The following is a 17,752-nucleotide window of genomic DNA, read 5'->3' on the forward strand; positions in this document are numbered from 1 at the left end:
CAAGCTTAAATCGTAAAAAATTTAAGCTTGGAGTCGTTAGCTTGGGGGGGGGCTGGAGCGGTCGCAATCTAAGCTAACTCAAGGTTTGGGTAAGCTTAACGTTTTGTACGGGCGATGAACTTCCATTTTGGCGTCAACTTTGACGAAAAGTTGAACTAAAAAGGTTGAACAAAAGGTTGACGCCAAAATGCGCCCTTATACGGCTAGCTTGACAACGATCTGAAACAACCTGGTGGTGGCCATGGACACTAGTCCAAAATTTCTGTGACACCCGATTCCCACTGCGAATCGGCTTCGTCTGCAGAAAACACCAAAAAAAAAAAAAAAAATATTTCATGATCTATTTCTGCCGACCAAAGGGGAAACGGAAAGCCAAAAAGAAACAATGAATTGGAATATCATTGGAGTTTTATTGTCTGTTGCCTTCGTTATTGCCATTCCATTGGGGTTCAAATCCTTGCTTGGCTTGCTAGTTTTCATGGCGTTCCTGTTAACAAGGTTTGTGTACTTTACATGTGTTAGCTCATTTCTCTCACAATAACAGTCTGTATGTAGCTTTTTGATTGGATTTTTGACTGAAGCAGAGTCTTTGCTTACTCCAAGTCTAAGTGCGATCTTCACCCCAATTAGTACAACTCATAGGTTACCTAAAAGAATGGTAAGAACTTCAGAATTGTACATAATTTTTTTCACACACTTAGTTAACTCTAAATAATGTTAAGCATCCAGCTGTACCAAATCCAAAAATTGGCCTAGACAAACGAATTTCAGGTTCTAACCTTATTGATGATGCATTGCAAGATCTGCTTCAATACATCATACGGGACCATGTTGAAAACTGGTATGGTGGTATTACCAAGGAAACAGAATTTTTGTTTGAAACAAAGCAGTTCCTGCAAAAAGTAGTGATTACTGTATCCAACAGGTAGTACTTCAGTTTTGCACTAAATAAGAAAAAGATTGTAATCAATTTTGCAAAAATATTTTTTAATAACTAGATGCAAAGAGGTTGATTGGCTCACTTTCCTTACAACAAAATTTTTTGACAGTGTTATTGCCCATATTCGTCTCTATCGCGAAACAAAAATTAGACTGAGTCAGAAGACATCAGATAGTGAAGATTCTGTGAAACCTTCAAGTGAAAATTTTGTTGGGATGTTTTTTGAATTGGAGCAGACACGTGGTGTAAAGAAGATCAGCAGAAGAAAAATTTCAACAAATCCTGGTTATGAAAAAGGTTTTTTTAACTTAGATCAATTGTTTTTAAGTTTCTACATCCATATCAAATTTTGAAGAGAGTTTAAAGATCCTTGGTGGTTTCATTCTCCAGCTGCTTAGTTCTAAAGAGGAATTTAACTGTCGGCCGCTGAACTTACTCTTCTCTCAGCTTCTAACAGGTGAAATTTTGATTCCGCTGATTGACCATCTTTCAGATCCAGATTACGTTAACCAAACTGTGATAGGGCTGGTAATGTTACATTGTAGAATGTAAACCTCTTACTTCAGTTGAATGTTCATACTTTTGAATTTAGTGCAAAAATTGCCAAATTACGAGTGAAACCTTTTTGACTGTGATACGTTATACGGAATTTTTCTCTGAATTGGATGCTTCCCAGCAGCTACTGACAAAAGAAATTGCAATCATGGTAAAGTGTAATAACAGGGATTTCTTTGGGAAGCATTATGCACTTCTTGTGATATTAAATCTTTGAAGAGGTCACATGATTTTGGAGGTGAAGACGGTATATTCGTTAAAAGAAGACTTAGTAGTTTGTTGTTTGTCGACCGTGTTATTAAAAATCACATCCAAGAACTTAACGAAGGAAAAGAACGGAACTCTATTGGTAATGTTTATTTGGTTTTGCAAATTAGAATCTAAACTAAATTTTTTGCTCATCGTTTTCTTATGAAGGTTACAATGTGCCCTCCTATTGGAAACCCTGTGTCGCTAATCATGATTTACATAACGTTGAATTACCACTAGAAGAGATTTTGAAAAATAGCGTGGCACTCTCATACATGCTGGATTTTATGGCTTCTTTTGAGTCACAAGCATATATTTTCTTTCTTCTTAACGCCGAAGGTAATATGTTTCATACAATTAAATCAATCGTGTCACGGTTAGTGGTAGGCTAAGCATCCACATTTAATCGTTTGCCATAGGATGGAAAGCGGCTGCAGTTCAGCAGATATCGCAGTTGCAACTCGAAGGATTCGTTGTTAAAACTGAGTATAGCCATTCCAAACAGCGCAGCAATGACGTTGATCTTAATTTGCCTGGACAAATCTTAATGAGCTTGCAAGAATCTGCCATGGGAATTTTTACTCAATATTTCTCGGAAAATGTAAATGCTGGAATCAAAGTTGCTTTTCCGTAAACCTAAAATGTTTAAATTTGGTATTATTATTTTATTAAATTTTGTTATATATATTTTTTTCCTTTTATTTATATTTATTATTTTTCCCTTTATTAATATTTTTTATCTTAATTTGTTTTATTCAATTTTTCTTAAGGGTTTTTTCTTTTTTTTTTCTGTGTGGAAACTAGGGTACCCCACGCCTGTGTATCGATGACGTTATCGTGAGGCGATTACTCTACAACTTGAAAAACGAACCACCTGTCGAGTCGTGGTTTGACGAAGTTAAATCAGCTGTAACATATAAAATAGAGGTGATTACTTTGGCTTACCTTACGTGAAAGTGTTTCGTTATTGAAAATTAAGATAAAATTTTAGAAAGATGAACGGTTTTTACCTTCATTCCGGAAAAGTTTCGGATATGTGCGTATGTTGGCCGAACTCGATATACTGAAGGAATCCACAAAAGCGGACGACGAAGATTTGCGTTCACTGGACGGACACAGCACTATGGATTCGTCTGGTCTGTTTAACCATTTGGTTGTCAAAGAAAAGGGCTCAATCGAAAACATTTCATACGGTGAAATTTGCACTAATGGACCTCCAGCTTTTGATAATAGCACTTTGAGCGCATCAATTTGTCAGAAAGGTAGTAGTAAAGAAATATTTGTAATAATTTGATTAAACGTCGTATTTTTCTTTTTCTTCACTTTTAGGAGTTGTTAAAGATGGCATATCCTCCCACGCAGTGTATTCTGTTACTGTTGTGAAGTCGCTGGGTGCTAAAGAAATTGATACATGGGTGGTATATCGAAGATATTCCGATTTTCATGATTTCCACATGCGACTGGAAGAAAGGGTAAGTTGTAAAATTATATGGCAATACCCTGGAAACTGAAGATTTTTCAAAATGCGATATTGTACTTTAGTTTAAAGCAATTAGGGAATTTCCATTTCCTGCCAAACGGGCTTTCAACAACATGGATAAATTGTTCTTAGAACGTCGACAGTATTTACTCAATGAGTATCTGAGTAAGTTATTGAAGCCGGAGTTTCTAATGTTAAACCCTGGCCTTCGAGAATCGTTACTCCAATTTTTCGACCGAGGTTCTTACGAACAAAGCAAAGGAACCATTTCTCGGAAGGTGTGTATTTTTACAGATCGCTATCGTTATTCGGTTGTAATTGGTTGTAAAATATAATTTATAATAGGTGGACAGCCTGATGAATCCGTTTGTAATTTCAATGCGAAATGTGACAAAAGTGGTTGGTTTCGATTCGTCTTTTATGAAGGAAAATAGCACTAACGACGAAATTATAGATAATTTGCAAACTTTGTCTGGAATCCCGTTATACGTAAGTGTAAACAAATTACATTGTTTCATTATTTCTCAAAGAGGGTATTTACAGGGCGACGGTCAATTACCTTTGCGATTTCTCTTGATTCTAATGGACGAAATTTTTGAGCTACACAATCGTAATCAATGGTTGAGAAAAAGAGTTTTCTATGTGCTCCGTGAAATTTTGCGAGCAATGTTTGGAGATGTATTTAATCAGAAGATCGTTGATTACGTAGTCACAGCTACGTCCCCGGAACAGGTTGCTGAGTTCATTCAAGTCATCAAGTATGCGAAAGTTCGTTTTCTGCCGTACAACGTTCCTTCCTGATGCAAAGTTGTGTTTGCTCTAGGTGCTCGTTTTGGCCCCATGGGGTACCTGCTATGCCTCGGCCTTGCCGTGATGAAGCCACCAAAATGCGAACTCGAGTAGCCGCCAAAATGTCTCTATTATCGTTATTTTCAGGTACGATCGCTGTTATCGCTAATATTTTTAGCTTAGAATGCTGTATCTGATATCTCGTTATCGCAGATGAAATCAAACACCTCATAGGCAGCGAAACTACTCGAGAAGGTGTTTTTCGCATATTTGAATTATTTCAAAATCCTGTTCTAAATCGACGATTGTTCTACGTGATTTTCGAAGCCGTGGTTGACACTCTTTTTCCTGAAACTAATGTCGATGAATTGTTTGAGAAACTTCTGCAGGAAAACTCCAATTAGTGTTGAACTTCGCTTTCTAAAACTTAATTGTATTCTGTTACGCTTTGTTGTCGTATTTTCGAAATACCTCGCTGGAGTGATATAAAAAAAAAAATACATGGCATGCTGACGATGCTGTTCATTCTCCACGTCAGCGCACAACGTCCTTATCCATTATTTACAAATAATGGGTGTTATAATGTCGTTTGTTTGTACGTAACAAAGGAGAAACATGTAAGAACGAAAAATGTCAGTCACATAATTTGAAGTTTATTACGCACTAGCCATGTTACGAACCATCCCCAGAGGCATTATTAGAACTGTCCTCACAAACAACTCGGAAAGAGAACTAGTAAACTTACGAGCGGATAAGGGGGTCACGAAAGCATCACAATTCTCATCCGTAACATATCATAGAACAAGAGCACCCACCAAAACTATTACACTTCTATTTAACACATCATCTCCCATTGAAGTTGGGGTTGCGCATGAAATCTGCACATAAAGCAGAATATCTCAAACCAAGTTACTAAAATTTCGGCCATACTGAGGAATGCTGACTCATACAGCGTGTCCCATAAAAATCGGACCATTTTCGTTAAATAAAAACGCCCCCTATTGTAAACCTATACAATGACATAGGGATTTAGGCTAAATTTGAGCATATTGTTGCGAAGGAAAGATAGCAGATATTGCTATCTCTTCTAAGAGACGCTACATCGAAACTCGTAATTACGTATGTTGAGCTTTCCGTGAAGAATCATGTAATACACGTAGGTAAATTTCATGCAACGTTCAACACGGCGAATTTATACAGCCCTAGGGAAGAGACGTGTCTTTGCAAAAGTAGTATAAAAAATCATCTAACTCCCTCACCCCAGATCTCTCTCTCTCGACGAGTTGCTTAGAAAAGTAAGTACCGTTAGTCGTTCTTTTCCCTTCAATCACATTGTATTGTCAGAGAAAAAAAAGTTATTGAATCAAGTGTGACAAATGGTTGATGTAACGGATTCTTAATCTAAGGGGTCTTAATCTAAGTTTTAAATTAAATTAACTTATATCTCTATAGCTTAATAATCCGCTGATAGGGAGAAAAACACTGATAGAGATTCACTAGTACTTAATTTGAATTTTCAGAAACTTACATAAAGGACGTCTGCTTATGACAAGGGAAAATTTAGAAGGGTCGGCCATTGCCGACATCGGCCACTAAGAAAGCTCTGTTAAACAGTGCCCCTAGCGGCATACACAAATAATAATAGTAATAATTGTAACTAAACATAAAAAACGGCGGGTCTCGTACGGGCCTTCCAAACCTAGAAATGCCCTGGATGTTCTCCTGTTCAGAATCCACAACATTCTCCCCACCGGAATCGCCAGCTCCCTCCTGCGACTGCAGTTTCTTCTTAGGGTGTGGATTCTTCTTTTTCTTCTTGGATGTAGTTTTCTCCTTTTCACCGGCTTCAGCGTCGTCGACTGATGTGTCGATGTCGACTTGTACTTCTAAGGCGTAGACAGTCTGGATGCCTCGGGTGGTTTTCTTCCCCGATCGTAGCCGTAGGGTAACAGCTCTCACCTTGCCGTCGTAGCCAGGGACCAATTCAGTAACAATGGCCGTCTGCCAGGAAACTCGCTTGATGTTCAAATAACAAAATACGTGCAACTTCATAATGTCCATCTTCATCTTGAATGATGGACTCTGTATAGGATTTCCAATGAATAGATAGTGGAATGTTCTCTAGTGGATCCAAGCTTTCCAGCTTCCACCATCTGGCGAAATCTATTACGTCAGTTTACGGGTCTGTATCTTCTTCCAAATTTTTCGGGTGTTCCTAGTTTCGCTTTTAAGAGAAAGCCGATTGCCGTGTTAGACGATATCGCCACTGTCTCATCTTGCCCTAGTAATAACCATCCAAATTTGCTTTCTATCGCTCGAATACCCGTTTTCGAGACGATCTGTTTTGAGCCGAGAACCTTCTAGACTTGATTCGCTCCGATCAAGATGTCGATTTGGCACGGTCCTGCTCTTCCGCCTAAAATTCTGTCATCTGCAAGTTGGTATCCTTTGCTCCAAAGTTCGCAGACGAATTCCGTCTTTTTTGATCCAGCAACCTTTCCGATTTCAGTTTGCTATCGTTTCTAATTCTATTTCTTCAGCTTGTGGGATGAGTCTTCGAAGTCTCAATTTTCTTACACTCCGTTTTTTCTAGAGTTTGAGCCAATTCACTCCGAATTAAGGTTGCATTCGATCCTTGATCGATATAAGCAATAGCTTTCAGCCATCCTTTTGGGCCCTCCACTATTACTTTGTTCGTTTTGACATATACGCCACCAAATAGGCGTGCTTCTATTGAAAGAGGAGCGTCATCTGCTACCTTTAACATTGGAGCCTTTTTTCTTTCTTGACTGGCTCAATTTCCTTTTGTAGTGTGACATCACACTTGGTCGGGGGGTGTTTATCATTACAAAATAAACATCTTCTTTTTTCCAAACTAAACTGTTTTCTGCTTTTTGGATTTCTTGGGTATTCTGTTGCAGTCTCTGTGACTGCTAACTCAGCTGCCGTTGGCGTTGTTGCGACTGTGACTTGTTGCATCTTCTCTGTTGCTTCTTGTTTCGTTTTCTTCTTTTCGTGTTTTTCTGTGGAATAGGCATATTTCCAGTCTTCAGCTATTGAATCAATGAAAATAAAGAGATCCTTTAATGTCTTTTATGACCGTCTGGTCTCTCCGTGCCATCTTGATATTAGCTCAATTGGCAGCTTTCTTGTAATGATCTCCATAATGGCTTCGTTTTCAGCTGTATGCTGTTCTAGGTTACTGAGGTTTATAGCATGGCCCATTACCTTGTCGCGTAGTTGTCGTAAGGCCTTGTGGTCGTCTTGACGTTCTACTTTTTTTAGTTCTGTGATAGCGATATAATGGTCTGCTTTTACCGATCTCGGATTGCTGTATCTCCGGCTTATAATTTCAATTGTCTTGGTATAATTGTCTTCCGTTAGATCCAAGTACGAAACCGGAGCAGCAGCTTCCTCCGTTATGTGTAGTTTTAGTCTGCTAAATTTTTCTATGGGTCTCATGGATTGGTTTTCGTGGATAAGTGTTCGAAAAATCGCCCACCTATCCCTCCATTTCTGTAGGTCACCGTCGAATTTGGTAATTTCTATCCTGGGTAGTAGATGTACTAAACTCATAGCGTTTGCAGTTGGTTGCAAAGTTAGTGCGTTCATTGCCGGAGCAACGTTCGTAGTTAGAGATCTCTCCTCTTCACTATGCGCAGCGACTTGGAGTACAGGTTCTCTTTGTTGAGGGCTTCGTCTGCTCTCAGTTGGTCTTCTTCTCCTCTAATCGATGTTCATTTTTTGAAACCACTTGATGAAGTCTTCATGTTGTTGAAGATATTTCTCCTGAGTTTCGGCTTCCAAAATAGGGATGAGTGTTTGTTAGTTCTTTTCCAATTTTCTCATTCTATTTTCGGCTAGTTCAAAAGACATCTCCGCACTCGTAGTATATTTTCTTCACATGCTTCATCATAATTCTTCAGGTCCTTGTGAAGTTCTTTTTCTAAAACATCAATTGTCAATACGATGGCTGCCTGCGCCAACGATTTATTGGTAGCTATCTTGTTTAGTTTCAAGGCTATCTGAAAAATGTATATGAAAAACAATTATTGTGGGGTATCCCAAGGCAAGTTTTCTTTTTGAGAAAGCAACACGAAAATGGATTTAAGAAAGAAAAACGAAATATTTTATTTTGCGATATTGCACGAGTTCACAACAAAGGCTATCTGTCCTTTTCTTCTATCACAAAAATGTTCTTGATTAAACAACCATAAAAAGATTCTTAGTTGTCTTCAGGTTAGTCCTCTTCTTCCTTTGTAGCTCCTTAGTAGTCTCCTTCCAGGCTCTGGAGCACGTACTCTCCTTCTACTTCCTTCTTCTTCAAAGTCACCACCTGGCCTTCTTCACGATCTTCAATCTTTACCTTGACCTTTTCTTTCTTTTCTTCTGGTACACCGGCTTTGTCAGAGAAAAAGTTCGCAACGACAACGTTCCTGACTGGCCGTATGGTGTATGTTGGTTGAGGAGCAGGAAATAGCGATGGACGAAATCTTCTGGTAGGCTGAAGGTGAAAGTTTGGGTCAAAGCTTGGTGCTGGATGTATCAAAGGTCCTGACGGGCGTTCCAAAGCTAGAAATGCCCTGGATTTTCTCCTGTTCAGAATCCACAACAATGGAGACGTAGCTCGTTACCTGTTTCTAACGAATTTGCTCTGCATTAGATATAGCCCATGCAGAATGTAAAAAAAAGGAAGAGATTGTAAGGAAAACGTTCCAAAAGACCCTTTGAACTTAAATTAAACGCTTCGCGATCGTTGCGGAGTGGCAGACGATATTGCGTCATACTGAACCTATAAACGGAGCATCTTTACGGTCGAAATCAGTAGTGACCTTTTATCAAAGGAAGGTGATGTATCGAAAGTTTGACTAGCGTACAACGTGTTCAATTGTACGAACTATTAATTAGTCGTATACTCTAATTGTGTCGATTAATGATATTGAACTAGGCTTGTGTAGTGCTGTAAGAGTGTTGATATTACTTCCCTTCGGGGCCCGTGGGTGATAAATGAGCGACTCGTGAGCGTTCACCTACGGTGACGGGAACTTGATGTTTGAGTTGTGATTTGGTTCAATCGACATCACAGTGCCTGAGCCGTGGGTGTGAAGGCGACAGAGTTATTGTCTTTAAGATTTCATAGCCCTGGTTCCTGCGAGCAAGTATTCAAGCCCCTTTTTCCTCGCGAATCCTATTCATTGTTTACCAATAGAGCTGAGCTTACTCCCATAATTTTTACACAGAAAAAGACTAGTTCGCGCTTATCTAGTTGTCGATTGAATCAAGTAGATGCTTGCATCCGCTTCATGATTTGTCCACCCCTTTACTGGAAGCGAAACCATAGCAAACACCTAGGCACAAGAGTTGGAAATCTCTACCTCTAGAGAAAATTTGGCTACGTCAAGCGCAGGGACAATACACCAGAGTCCGTTTAACAGCCTTATATGTCAAACATTTTCAGGAGCTGACTCGGGGCCACATTTACGACAGCCTATGCCCGTTTCTGTTCCTGTGATAGGACAATACATTTTTCGACCTCCAAGACATTTGCAGCCACAGGTGCAGTTTTGGAAGCTGTTTGAAAATTCATAAGCCCACTTAAGTTTCGATGAAACGCAATAGCAGACACCCGTCAATGGTTGGATCGCTATGAAATAATTTATACCCACAATGGTCAGAGCGATGCTGACAAACGAATAACTTCAGTATCCACTTGGATGGTGCCGCAAGAAATAGGTTCCTGTGCGCAAGAACTTTAAATGACTGGCAAGACATTGCAGCATAGTCCGTTGACGGAAGAAAAAAGGCCACTTTCATTACCCTCTCTGCGTTCTGTGTTTTTGAAAGAGCTTCCACCGGATATCTATGTCTTTTTCAAGAAACCAGACCCAGAAATAGAACCCAAGGGGTGAATGAGCCAACCATTCCGTACTACTATGAAATTCTTAACCTTTGCATATCCAAAGAGGTCGGAAACCCATCGATCAACGTTATAGAGGCCTTTGACAGCACTTTTTTGAAAAACTTAGCAATTGAAGCCACGAACATGTGAAGAATTTTTGGCACTAGCAAAATCCTATACTGAGGCGGCACTCATGTCGCAAACAAAAGATGGAAGAATTCGTAATCGGATTGGCAGAAAGCTTATCAGGAATTACCATATCTTTCCGTAATCTATCTGGATCGACAAGCAGATTTTACGAAGGCGATGTATAAATTTATTCGAGATACTTGCGAGAAACTATTAACGAAGGAGGGAAACGGGAAGGTGAAACGAAGAGGCTCGTTTAGACAACGACGACGCATTGTAGGCGGAAAACCACAGTGTTTCTACAGCAGAAATCAGAACACATTGCTCGAACCTGCTATAGCAGTCCTGAATTGGAGCGGTATAAAAGATGTCTAAAAGACGCAGTGGTAGAAGCAATTCCAAAGGGAAATTTGCCAATAAAATTAGCAGTCCAACATTCGAATGCGATGGAAGAGAATGCAGATGGTTCGGAAATATACATTTGAACTTAAATTTCACAAGATTACGTAGAGAGACAGTCAAGTGTGGCAAAGCAAACGCAGGAAATGGTCAGCCCAATGATCTGGCTTTACCTTGAATAATTTGAAAATTTTGAAACGAACACCGGAGACAATGGTTTTTCTTTGTAGTGAACTGTTGGAGTTTTTTTCTCGACTAAATGTCATTTGCCCTCTACCGCGAGACGGTCGATAGGCCTAGGGTGGGGTTTGATTACAAAAGGAAATGTGCAGTGGTGGCCCTCTGTCGAAGGCTACCCAACGCGAATATAGAAAAACGGCTGGGCAGCCTTGCCAGACTCCCAGATCGTGCGGTCCGCTGTTGGGAATGTATTATATTCCCAACACACTTCCCACCAGTGCCCGTGCTCCACGGTTCGACCTCTTTGACAGGGCTGGCGGCTGCCATAGAGGGTTCTGCATCTTCATCTGGCTCCAGCTCCAGCGCGGGTAGTATTTCTACGTCGTCAGGTTAGTCTTAGCGTAACTCTAGGGGATATAATGAGTGTATCGCGTGGTTGATCAAGTTCCCGTTTGCGGTGTTAATCATTACCGATTGAATTAATCGGTTTACACCGGTTATTAACTCTTTTAACACCCGAACGTTCACATAAGACGTTTGGTAATTTCATCGTCGATAACGGCGACCTCTCTTCTCCTACTCGGATCTTGCGACCAGGCTCTTTTTTGTAGTGCAATTTGGAACAGATAGTTATTGAAGAATCACTCACAGGCATGCATGACATATTCCCTGCGTAGGCGGTCCATTTCATTCAGTCACGCGTTTGTTGTATCGGGAATTATTAGATTCAGTTCCGGCTTCGACGGAATGCAGTTTGATTGTAGGGTGTTCAGGAAATTATTTGGAGTGATAGAAAGGGGATCGACGCTCCCCTCCGCCACTTAAGTAAGCGGCCTTGCGTTTACTACGCTTTCGGTGTCTATCAGGCTGATTTACAATTAATTTTATTTAGGCACTCACGGCCATTGGATCGCCGGATTAGGCCCTTTATCGTTATCATCATACCTTCCCGAAACCCCCACACCCATGAATCTAGGCTGTCGGAGAAAATCCATTCGGTTATGGGCATAGCTGGGTGTCGTAGATCGCTGGATCAGATCTAAGAACCTTCAGATGTTTGGAACGCACTTAAATGTCCGTGCGCTATCCGATTACATAACAGACGGTGCCCCTCCTAGTGGAGAATCTTCTTAATGCTAAGAGGAGGTCACATGCTGACAGGATTTTTGTCCAAATCGACGGCCCTTATCACTGAGCAGGTAAATAGGCAGGCGTAACTTTTCCGATGTTTGAAAGTGCACTTTTCTTCTTGCTTGATTCGCCCGTTTGGAGATTTTCTTAGGGTTTTCTCCGTTTGTCCTTAAGCTAGAGAATATACTGGAGTCTCCATACTTGAATCTTCTGTTTGTTGGGGGTCTCTGGAGACCGTCAGGTTCCCCTGCTTGCTTTTCTTACGCAATGTTGGATGTTTATAGTATAAGGGCCCTGCGAATCTACACCCATGATTCCAAAGGCTTTCGCACGGTTTAAAAGATTTGGTGGTAGAGGTGTTTGAGTGAGGCATTCTTGTCTTGGATGATTAATTTTATGACTGGATGATGAGCGGGAAATAGAATGGTAGGTTCTCTTTTTCGTTTTGCATCTTGATTGGAGTTTTTATTAGTGTTCTGCTGGTAAGATGATTTTTAGAGATAAGTCTTAGCATCCAGACGACTTTTCGGAGTAAACAGTTCCTTGACGGAATTCGATTCAGCTACCATTTAATTTGGGTAGCTGACTTCATGATAGCCAGCGACATGAAAACGGTTTTGCTTTGGTTAGCGCTTCAATCCTATTATAGTTACTCGACTCTCCTCCGTAGGGTGTTGAATCCGGCCACTCGTTTTCGTCTTTTAGCTATGGTGGACCCTTCTACCACAGTTCGGAAAGTACCAGCATTACCGCTTGCGCTCCCCGTGAGGCGACAATCCCAGGATTTTGTTTACCCGGAACGTTCCAGCACCGACTTATTCCTGACAGCTTTCTAATTGCATCTACTTATTAAAGTGCGACTAATTAGTCTGCCTAAAACATCGTTCGCCATGACTATACGTAGAGAGTTTTTTTCCCAGCCGTGCGGCTAACAACTACCTCATGTTACGAGCTTCACACCCCATACCAATGTCTTGTCATGTTCCCACCTCTAGTGCCCCGATTCCCCCATCGATAGATGGCAGCCCGATACGTAGGCGACGGGTTGTCTGCACGCAGTCATGTGGAATAGTCTCTTTTCTCGCCGTCTACGAAGATGTCTTAAGAAGGTGCTCTGCGTTATCGCTGGCTTCCCTTCGTGAACTGCGTGCATCGTGATTTATTAGTTTGTCCTGGCAAATATACTTCGTCCTGTTTATCAATCGGAGTAAGGTTTATCTTTATTTCCCGTCTATTAATCCCATTCGTTACTCGCTGTTCACATCCTGGCCCGACGCCGGCAACATCCGCAACACTCAATAATTCCGATCTTGGTAAGGTGACTTTTTTCTTTGGAAGAGGCGACACTTACTTTTTGCTAGAGAGAAAGTAGATAACGGTTTCGTAGTGTTTTGTTTGGAAACTTGCATAGCCAACGTTTACGTAAGCTGCCTGAAACGCATCACTGAAGAAATTTATTTCCGCCGATTGTATGACTCTTTTCTAGCAGCCTATCCAACGAGTGATTTTTTATTTAGCACCCTCGTTCAACCCAGTCATAGAAGATGTCCAAGTTTATCGTATTTCAGGTGGCAAAATCTAAATCGATTTTTGCTTCCCCCCCCCCAAAAAAAACCTAATAAACTCAATGGGATCAACACTCCATCTGATATTCTTAAAATGTTCATTTTGACCACTAGGTCTTCCAATTATGTTGTGGTATCAGTGATGGGCGCGGAGTCGAATTGGAAGGTTCTAGTTCGGTATTCTTTCGAATTCCTAGGACCTTTGGTTGACCTTTTTCTAGCTTTTGGGTGAAAGTTTTTATGATGGGTGTGATAAGCCGCTTTGCATAGAAAAATTCCATACTTGTTTGATCGTTAGTCAACTGTTGTAGTTTTAAGTGCGTAGCACCGACTGCCTCTTTATTCTCTAGTTCTGCATGAGGGTTATAGCCATGAATACCATGACATCTAGCGGCCACTGTTACACACACACACACGCAGGGCTCACTAGTTAGGTATTCACAACATCTCCCCTCTACACAATATTACGAACATGAAAAGTGTTAGCTCATTAAGACACGACAAGCTCTTTGTAAACAAACAAACTTTGGAGGGCAACACGAGATACGAGAATTAAGCTGGGCACCGACAGTGTCACCTTTGACAGAGGACCAGATCGGTCAGTATCCTCTGAAGGCGTTTAACGCGACATTGCGGAATGACGAGCCATTATCCGAGCAGACACACGTACAGGTTCTACTGGAAGGCGAGGACCTACACCTGGATTCGACGTCAACGGAGGTGTCTCTCGGATCATTACACCCTCTTGTGCCGCTTGAGCGGACTTATTCACATTGCGCACGAGAGGCTGTCCAGCATTTAGAGACTCTTGTCGCAGCGGCTGATTGCCATTGACGTTGAAACCAGCTGATGTTGAGTTGACAACATTGACAGCGCTGCGAGTGCGACGGAAGAGACGACCATCGTCAAGACGAACTACGTATGAGTTGGGCGCCCAACGTACAGATTTGACAGTTCCTGGTCTCCATTTTCCAGCAATTAGGGCGCGCACCCGCTGACCTACGAAAAGAGTTGAACAACGCACATCCACGACCCGAGCCTGTTGAAAACTAGCTTTGGCCTGTCTTTGCTGAAGGCGTTCTGTCACTAACGTAGCCGGCATCACTTTAGGCTGTAGACGAGACGGTAGAAACGGCAGAGTACCACGTAAATTTCGACCCTGAAGAAGAACTGCAGGGGAGGGTAATGTATCTGATATTGGGGTAGACCGAATAGCTGCTAGCGCCTCCCATAGAGTCCGGCCATCGGCAAACATCTTCATGAGGGTTCTCTTCACCGTTTGAATATGGCGTTCAACTAGTCCATTGGACTGTGGATATTCTGGACTTGGTGTCACATGGCGCACTTTTTGTTTGGTAAAGAAAGCGCGTATTTCAGCGCATTTGAACTGCGTACCATTATCAGTTTCTAATTCTTCAGGTACACCAAAGTCTGCAAATATGCGGTCCAACTCGACAATGACGGCCGCTGCCGTAGTACTCCTAAGTTTTACCGCACACGGCCACTTGCTATACGCATCAACAACTAGCATATATTCAGCTCCCTCGTGCTTGAACAGGTCAGCTGACACTATTTGAAATGGATGCACTGGAAGGCGAACCGGGTATAAAGGTTGGGCCGGATTACGATGGCGATTTGTCTGGCAAGTTGGGCAGCTGGCCACTACATTTTTAATTTGATCGTCACATCCGGTCCAGTATACAGCAGACCGTGCTCTCAGGACCGACTTTACCTCTCCGAAATGTCCCTCGTGAACTCCGTCCAACACTTCCCGCCGAAGTGACATAGGAACAACTATTCGTTCCCCATATAACAGGAGGCCGTCCACCTCTGCCAGCTGATGGCGAATGTTCCAAAACGGTTTCGCTTGGACGGGGCACTGATTTTTGTGGTCTGGCCATCCTCTGAGAAGTCCTTTTACCAACTGTAAAGTTGGGTCACTCAACGTAGCCGCTGCAAAGCGAGAGCGGGTATCGGCTAATGGAATGACCGTATCCAATACGACGTGCACCTGCTCTTCGCAGTTCTGTGACACATCGTCGATAAACAGGCTCGGTGAGGGAGCACGGCTAAGCGTGTCCGCGATGAAAAGCTCCTTTCCCGGCTTATAGACGAGGCTAAAGTCAAAACGCTGTAGTTGAAGGCGAAGGCGTTGAATGCGTGGGGAGCATTGTGCAATAGGTTTGTCTACAAGTCCCACTAACGGCTTGTGATCAGTCTCCACCACTACAGTCTGTCCATATACATATTGCAGGAAGCGTTCCAGCCCAAAGTAAACTGCCAGAAGTTCCTTTTCTATCTGGAAATATCTCTTCTGGGTCTCAGTGAGTGACGTTGAGGAAAAGGCCACTGGTTGGCCAGCTTGTAGTAGGACAGCCCCGATTCCAATCGATGACGCATCTACTGACACCACCACTGGTAGCGATCTGTCAAAGAGACGAAGCAGAGGTAGTGACGACATGGCTGTCTTTAACTTTTTAAATGCCACTTTATGGTGGTCCTCCCACACCCAAGCAACATCCTTTTTTAGTAGATCCCTAAGAGGACGGGTTAGAACAGCCAGATTAGGAAAGAACTTGTCCAAATACGTCACCATGCCCAGAAGTCAGACAAGATCTTGAGGTGTGGACGGGTCAGGCATTTTGACAATGGCTTCAACTTTGGCAGGATCAGGTTTCAGAACACCTTGGCCAATGACATGTCCCAGCCACGGTATCTCCTGCAGAAAGAAACGACACTTTTTGAGTTGAAGCTTCAGATTGTGTAGCCTACAGCGCTCAAATACCAGTCGCAGGTTCTTGTTTGCTTCCTCCACTATTTCACCGGTGACAAGAAAATCATCAAAATAGATGAAAGCTCCTGGCAGGTCACCAAACAGATCAGCCATTACTTGTAGGTATATTTCTGGCGCCGATTTCAAGCCAAAGGGAAGGCGAAGGTACCGAAAGCGACCTCTTGGCGTTGCCATAGTGCATAGGTACGACGCTGCAGGAGACAAAGGAATTTGGTAAAACCCGGATGCAGCATCCAGACTGCAAAAGAATTTAGCCTTACAAATCCTGCTGAAGAGCTGCTCTATCGTTGGAACTGTGAAGTGGTGTCGTTGTATAGCCTTATTAAGCTCTGGCGGATCTAGACAGGCTTGGGACTATCGTACCGATACTCGATGAAATAGTCGTCGTAAATAGTTTTTTTTAATTTCCCGACTGTCGCTCGATACTTTTTGAAATGAGTATCGATCGATAATCGGAAAACCATCGATCGATGAAATAGCCGATACCGATACTTTTGAAAATAAAAAAAAGTGCAGACGTTTATTCTTGACTCAATTTGTCATACCTGGTATTGTTGTCAACATGAGTAAACCGACCATTTTCGTACATCCCGATTTTTTTACATTTCATGAACCCGCAGAAAAGGCTGGTAATTCTCTGTACATATGTGCAAATTTTCCGAGTAAAATTAAGAGCAGTGGTCAAGTTAAAACAATTTCTGTAAGTGATATATCTCGACAAAACTTGTATTCGCATTTGTCGTCCAAACACCCTGGATTGTTGTCATCGTTTAAAGCTGCTTGCCTTCGTGGCGAATCGCAACCAAAAAAAGAAAGTGTGACGACGTTGTAGATTTGGACGGAATTGAAAATAATCCCAGTAAAAGGCAAGCTACAATCCAAGAATCACTTACATTAAAATTAAGGAAGCCACCAAAGCCTGTTCTCACGCAAGAAGAATTTGACAATGTAGTTCTAAATTACGTCGTGGACAGTGTTTTGCCTTTGAGACACGTAGAAACTGATCCATTTCGTGAACTCATGAAAAATGTTTCACCAAGTATGATTCAATAATTCACAATTACTACAAACATATTTTAATTTCTTTTACCTTTTCAGATCACGTAGTAATGTGCAGGAAAACTTTGGCAAAGAGACTATTGGCTAAATATATCACGGCAAAAGAGAAAATCATTGATCATTTATTGAAACTTAATCATGTTTGCACAACCGCAGACCTTTGGACTGCTCATGGGAAGTCTTATGTAGGGATGACTTGTCATTGGCTACACCCTACAACGTTCGAAAGGAATAGTATATGTCTTGCTATTCGAAGAGTTGTTGGCAGACACACATACAATGTTATTGCATCTAGTCTAGACGCAATCAATGTAGAATTTGGTGTAGAAAATAAGACTGTCCTCACAATTACCGATTCAGGATCAAACATGTTGAAGGCGTTCAAATTGTTTGGAGCAGAGCCAGTTATAAATGAGCCGGACTCTGCTGAAGAAGATGATTGCTTTAATGGCGAAGATGTTGTCCGTACAGATTTGGACTTTGCATTGTTAAATATTGATTCCGAAGAAGAACTTTATAGACTACCGATGCACTCTCCTTGTGCTGCGCACCTATTAAGTCTTTTAGCGAAAGCAGATGCAGA

At 41.7% G+C, this 17,752-nt stretch overlaps 1 protein-coding gene and 1 long non-coding RNA gene across 2 annotated transcripts; both read left to right on the forward strand.

The window, feature by feature from the left end:
* Window positions 1-319: 319 nt before the first annotated feature.
* Window positions 320-4,545, forward strand: LOC130691314 (sorting nexin-13-like). The gene is made up of 17 exons (XM_057514240.2): window positions 320-498; window positions 556-658; window positions 723-925; window positions 999-1,237; window positions 1,296-1,468; window positions 1,533-1,646; window positions 1,715-1,844; window positions 1,913-2,083; window positions 2,164-2,345; window positions 2,549-2,671; window positions 2,736-3,006; window positions 3,074-3,216; window positions 3,287-3,502; window positions 3,570-3,713; window positions 3,768-3,982; window positions 4,048-4,160; window positions 4,227-4,545. Exons 1-17 carry the CDS (start codon window positions 386-388, stop codon window positions 4,415-4,417), a joined length of 2,844 nt encoding a protein of 947 aa, XP_057370223.1. The 5' UTR covers window positions 320-385; the 3' UTR covers window positions 4,418-4,545.
* Window positions 4,546-16,995: 12,450 nt separating this feature from the next.
* On the forward strand, window positions 16,996-17,449 carry LOC130691316 (uncharacterized). The gene is made up of 2 exons (XR_009001190.1): window positions 16,996-17,149; window positions 17,209-17,449. It is a non-coding gene; the product is annotated as an uncharacterized LOC130691316 (long non-coding RNA).
* Window positions 17,450-17,752: the final 303 nt, after the last annotated feature.

The sequence above is a fragment of the Daphnia carinata genome, chromosome 1 (genome assembly GCF_022539665.2).
Source record: "Daphnia carinata strain CSIRO-1 chromosome 1, CSIRO_AGI_Dcar_HiC_V3, whole genome shotgun sequence".
Classification (NCBI taxonomy): domain Eukaryota; kingdom Metazoa; phylum Arthropoda; class Branchiopoda; order Diplostraca; family Daphniidae; genus Daphnia; species Daphnia carinata.

What these genes read in the sequence shown, in the direction of transcription:
- LOC130691314 (XM_057514240.2), top strand. Translation starts at nt 386, where the DNA reads ATGAATTGGAATATCATTGGAGTTTTATTGTCTGTTGCCTTCGTTATT. An exon ending in ACATGCGACTGGAAGAAAGG is followed by an intron (nt 3,217 to 3,286) that starts GTAAGTTGTAAA and finishes ATTGTACTTTAG; the next exon opens with TTTAAAGCAATTAGGGAATT. An exon ending in TGTCTGGAATCCCGTTATAC is followed by an intron (nt 3,714 to 3,767) that starts GTAAGTGTAAAC and finishes GGGTATTTACAG; the next exon opens with GGCGACGGTCAATTACCTTT.